Source organism: Octopus bimaculoides, chromosome 5 (assembly GCF_046866305.1).
Source record: "Octopus bimaculoides isolate indiv1 chromosome 5, ASM4686630v1, whole genome shotgun sequence".
NCBI classification, from domain to species: domain Eukaryota; kingdom Metazoa; phylum Mollusca; class Cephalopoda; order Octopoda; family Octopodidae; genus Octopus; species Octopus bimaculoides.
Window position 1 is genome coordinate 42,823,635 of NC_142932.1, and position 6,000 is coordinate 42,829,634.

Consider the following 6,000-nt stretch of genomic DNA (forward strand, 5'->3'; position numbering starts at 1 on the left):
TTGAAAAGAAAAAGAAAATGAATTGAGTATAAGTTGTTTGATGTATTTCTCCAATTTGTATGAAAGAGTAACTGAGCATTAGAAACTCCATCTGGTGTGTACAAAAGAGACCAAAATGATATGAAACTGTAATGTACGTAAACAAGAAACGCTGTTTTAAAAAAGAAAAAATAATGTTCGAAGGTCGTGCTTCACCACCTCATCCCAGGTCTTTCTGGGTCTACCTCTTTCACAGGTTCCCTCGACCGCTAGGGTGTGACACTTTTTCACACAGCTATCCTCATCCATTCTCGCCACATGACCATACCAGCGCAATCGTCTCTCTTGTACACCACAACTGATGCTTCTTAGGTTCAACTTTTCTCTCAAGGTACTTACACTCTGTCATGTATGCACACTGACATTACACATCCATCAGAGCATACTGGCTTCATTCCTTGCAAGCCTACGCATGTCTTCAGAGAGTGAAAATTGCCAGGGATAGCGCTAAAAACCAAAATAAAGTTCCTGAGCAAAGAAGTCCTCCTAAGGTAAATCATAGAGGACCAGAAGAGAAATTCTTAAAAGGCTTCAAAATCAAAACATCATTTTGCCTTCGTTGGAAACCATGAAATTTACAGTGGTGACATGAAGGATTTCTTGAAGGAAATGCAAGAGGTGAACCAAACTGAAAAGTTGCTGGTTGTGAAGAAGACTCATCAGAAAGATTGCTGGTGCAAACTATATTTGAAATATACTTGACAGTTGTACACAAGCTATCAGGAGGATATGGGCCCCTTCCACTCTGACATGCAAACTGCTAATGGCATGTTTGGGATGTATAATTTCAAGTGACTTTCATATTGGTGAGGAAGGAAATCAGACTTATGAGAATCATGATCCAGGCCAGGCAGCAGCTTCTCACCCCACCTGAGTCACCTTGAGATCCAGGGTGACATGGGATTAGGTGGTTAAGCATGATCTTCAAAGTTGGGTCTCACAGAGAAGACCTGTCAAGCCAAGTGAAATCATAGTTGTGGTCATTGTCAGTGTCACATAACTGGCACCCATGCTGGTGGCACATAAAAAGCACCTTTCAAGTGTTTGGCCTTGCAAAGGCAGTGACAAACAACTGAGATCTTTGGCAATATGTTGTGCTGGAGAAGAAGACCCATCAGGCCAAGTGAAACCATAGTTGTGACAGTACTGGTGTCATGCAAATGGCACCCATGCCAGTGTCTTGTAAAAGCACCCTTTACATTCTTGGAGTGATTGTCATTAGGAAGGCCATCCAGCCATAGAAACCATGCTAAATCAGAGTGTGGTGCAGTTTCTCAGCTCACCAGCCCTGGTCAATTTATCCAGCCGCCCATGCCATCATGATAGCTTACCTTCATTTTCCACATCCTTATTATTTTCTACTTGTGATAGTTTGTCAACTTTTATGCTCCTTTATTTTCTGTTCATGTGTCAATCAAACATAACAGGTCAATAAGGAAACTTGTTTTATAAATTTTATCCACCACTCTGACCTCAGTAGGAAAAAAAAAAAAAAGCCTATGAAGTATAGTTTGGCAGAAAACTTCACACCAAGTCCTAGATTACTCTGCTGCATTAAATTCTGTAACTTTGAACATATTGTCACGAAAATGTTTAAAAACTGCTAAATCCAGACACAGACTATGGTTGCCATGCGTTATTGCAAAACTTAAGCAAATGTAATTGCTACAATGCTGCAAATATTCAATGTCAAAGTTGTAAAAGTAAAATAATTGAATATTTTCATAACAATAATCAGCTTTGTCTCTCATGCTATCATATCAAATGGATTATGATGTCAGAAATCAGAATACTTGACTTGTATGTAGAGTACAAAATAGTTTGGGGAAAAAAACATTTAACATGAAAACTTCTTGTCTCCTGCTTTCAGTCACATAATCAAAAGAGACCCATTTAACTACAATCTTGCCCACCTTTCATAAAACATATACTGAATGTTAGCACCTCCTTCTGCACCTTTTTTTACCTGTCTGAAATGGCAGATGAGGACTTTGTCAGAGATGAAAAGACATATCCCCAACCCTTTTAATCCACAATACAACTTCCTTCACCATTGTTATTTAGGCAGAGGAAAGACTTGTAACATGGCTACAAGGTCATAAATTTTGGAGGTTCAAAAGAAGAGCCAATGCTATCAATCTCAATACTTGGTCTGATATTGACTCCGGAAAGATTAGAATTCAGAATATAAAGGGATGTAACTAGTTACCATAAGGTATTAATTCTATCACTGTATTAATTCTGCAAACAAGTTCTAACAGGGTCACAAGCTTTGGCCCGTCAAGGTATAATCAATTCTATTGAATCCACTTTGACTGTCAAGACACCACTTTAAGCTCTGTTAATTGAAGGCAGAGAATATGGTTTTGAAGGTGCCTGTTTCTCAAAAATTGAAGTAATAATAGTTTCAAGAATGTGATTAGAAAACTTACGCAGCTATTTTGCTTTTCATGATGCTATTGCCATGGCAGCAAACAATTAGAAATGTTTGTATAGCTGTGGCAAAAGTGCCTTGAGCTGTGTATCAGTATAACATATTCTTCTGTCAGATTTTGCCAATGAAGCAAATAATGTGGCTTGAGCAATTGTTGTGTCATTGTGTCAGATGAAGATCAGCCAAAGCAGAAAGACAACAATTCTTGCCAAACATTTATCTATTCACTTATATAGATTACCAGAAAAAAGGTTTCCATAGAATGCCCAACTAATTGCTTATTATATATCAAGAAATTATAATAATTTGCATTTCCCAAAAAAATTGACAATTAATTTCTATGAGAGCTTAAAAAATGAGAAAAGTAAGTACATCAGGTTTAGCCATATGTGTGATGAGGCATCAGTTGTCGAATTATTCCTTATTAGAATGAAGCTTGAATAAATGAAGAGCAGATTTAGCCTGTAGGATGACTATCCAGCTGCAGTAAGAAGTCGCAAAGGACTTTCTTCTTTCCAGTTCTGTTCTGTATCAAGACATTAGCTTTTATATATTTGGAAAGAGTTAATACAGACATTTTGAACCAAAGGTTTTTTATTAGACAGAAGCTAAGCATTTTGCCCAATGTGCTAATGATTCAGCCAACTTGCCACCTTAAGCAAAGACATAGAATATTAAAACATGTTTGTCTTAACACAAAAAAACAAATACAAATAAGAGCAAACACACACTCACATATGTACACACACACACACGTGTGTGTGTGTGTGTGTGTGTGCGTGCGTGCACATGTGTTTATTCGTGTCTACTTGTCTCGACTTCATACGACAACTGTAAACAAATGTTACTGTCATATAAGAATGTCATTTATTTCCAATATTCTTTGAAAACTTGTCTGGCCAGTCAGGAATTATTAACTTGCTTATAAACAGGTAAGGATTGGTGACAGAAAGAACATCCAGTTGTAGAAAATCTACCTTAATAAACTCTATCCTACATATGCAAACATCGGAAAGTGGACATTCAAACAATGATGATGTCTGTGTACACACATGTATATATATGTGTATATATAAGCATGCTCATTCAATATTCTGTTTATATGTGTATTCAAACAATTTTAAACCATTTTGTGACCATATTTTTGATTAAATATTTTGCATACAGGTTTCAATTCATTTTTAACATAAAAATTGAAGAGATTTACTAAATTTTTCCATTTATAGATATATATTAATCTAATGTTTGGAACTTAACCAAAACTTAGACATAAAATTATTATGGAACATTTTAGTTTACACCTGAATACTTTGGAACAAGGTGTTTTATACTATAAACCCATAAGTGGTCCCAGATAGGTTGATATCAAAAGTATCAGTTGAAATTGATTGTTCAAGCATGCATCTTTTTCATTTTCTTAAATTTCAAGACTTGCTATCTCAACTCAATATTCAAATACAGAAAATGCTAAACACACAAATAGAATTTGATGCTTATAACAGATGAAAATTAGAGAAATACATTCAAATAAATTAATGAAAAATGTTAATTCTCTTCACACATTGACAAATAGAATATGTAAAAATATTTAAATTGGTGGCAGCAAAAAAATTTCAACATAAAATTACAATCAGTAATATACCATGTGCTCCAAATAATAGTCGCCCTCTGCCTCTAAATATATAAATTATATGTGTGTGTTTTAAGAATACACAGCTTTACAACTGAAATATTTCATACAGATGACCTCACTTTGAGACAGCTATTGATGCCAGTTGATGCAGTCATCTCAGCATGATATTGCTGGATGAATACATTAATTTATATATTCCTCCTCACCACAAGTTTATATAATTTCTCTTACCCCACATTACACAAATTGAAGGCTTTATGTATTACACCAAATCTGATAACAATTGTTTTGTTTCTTTTTGTTTTAAAACATATCATACTTTATTTGTATACGTATAAATATATATAAACCCATGCTAGCATGGAAAGCGGACGTTAAACGATGAAACATGTACATTCAAAGAAGCATGTATACACATAGATATAATCATGATTTATCCTAAAATTCAGACTTTGCAATTTCTTACATTGCAGATATGAATCTAACTACAATCGGACTTTTGTGCCAAGGAGCTTTAAATCTGATATCAGCGATACCTATTCAATGCTGCGATTACCTCCAGCGGATCTGTCTAACACCAAGTTTGCAACAAATGTATAAATTCTATATGATGTGATAAAAAAATTTGAAAGTAAAATGTTAAAATACAACCAAACTAAGCCACACATAGACAAATCAAAACAAATTGTGCAAATGTTTGGTGAAAATGTGTTACAAAACAAAATATAGAAATTTAAAAAAAAAAAATTCTTCCTGAGAAAAAAAAAATTATAAAATGTTAAAGGAGAGATCAGAAAACAATAAAATATTAGAAACATTTGAAAGAAAAAAAAATATATATATAAAATTCATCAAAAGGAATTTCTTTAAAAAGCAATTATTATTATTTTTCATTTCCCACCCTTCCCACCAATTTTCATTAATTTTCAAAATTTTTTTTTTTTTCGCTCTGCTGGCTAATTAAATATATGAATATGTAAAATATTTGTTACGACAAGAAAAACAAAACATGTCCTTTCAATTATAATATGTCTTCAAAAAAAAAAAATAAATAAAAGATCCCAAAAGCAGTATGAAATTGGGGAGAAATAGGGATCCCATCAGTTACAAAGACATTTCATCTCCCACTGGGAAATTGAAGACACATTATTGATCACCTCATCAAACTATTTGTGTTCTAAATTATATATATATATATATATATATATATATATATATATATACATACATACACATAATTACATTCATACACATATAAATACATACATATACACATACATATGTGCCTTTATATGCTGGCACATACATATAAAAGACATGTATATATGTAGATATGCACATGTATATACATTTTATACATACACACATATGTACGTACATGCATGTGTGTGTGTGTGTGTGTACACAGACACAGTTATGTTCATACATATACACACAGATACACATACAGCAGTGTTTGTCATTTATTTTGTTGAGTTTTTTTAAACCTGACCTGCAATTTTCAACATAATCAAAATGAATATGTGAACGACTTGTGGAAAAAAAATTTCAGTGAAAATTTTATTCCAGATCTACATGAGGGACAATATTTTTTTCTCTCAGTTAATCCAGGAGCACTTGAAGAACTTTTTCCCTGTGCTAAGATGGCAGCTACAAAAGGAAAAGATACCATAGATAGATAGGTAGATGAGCAGATATATAAGTTTACACACACACGCGCACTCACACACACACACACACACAGTAGGTACATCAAAAGGTGAGTTTTTAAAAAAAAATCAAGTGTTTTATGTAATGTATATTTGTTTTCATTCAGTACTTTTTTCTGGAAGCTGTAGTACTGAAATGAAACTGTTCACATTGGTTTTTCTTTTTATTTATTTTGTATTTCTTT

General features: G+C 33.4%; 1 protein-coding gene across 11 annotated transcripts in view; it reads left to right on the forward strand.

Annotated features, from left to right (window-relative positions):
• The window catches only part of LOC106878768 (irregular chiasm C-roughest protein), an 898,223-nt gene extending 893,283 nt beyond the window's left edge, over window positions 1-4,940 (forward strand). For all 11 annotated transcript variants that reach the window (XR_016241877.1, XR_016241876.1, XR_016241878.1 and 8 more), the window contains one exon: window positions 4,580-4,940. Coding sequence is in view for 8 of the 11 variants with exons in the window: in XM_089352175.1 (XP_089208301.1) it covers window positions 4,580-4,706 (127 nt within the window). In the remaining 3 variants the exon portion in view is untranslated. The remainder of the gene's footprint in view (window positions 1-4,579) is intronic.
• Window positions 4,941-6,000: the final 1,060 nt, after the last annotated feature.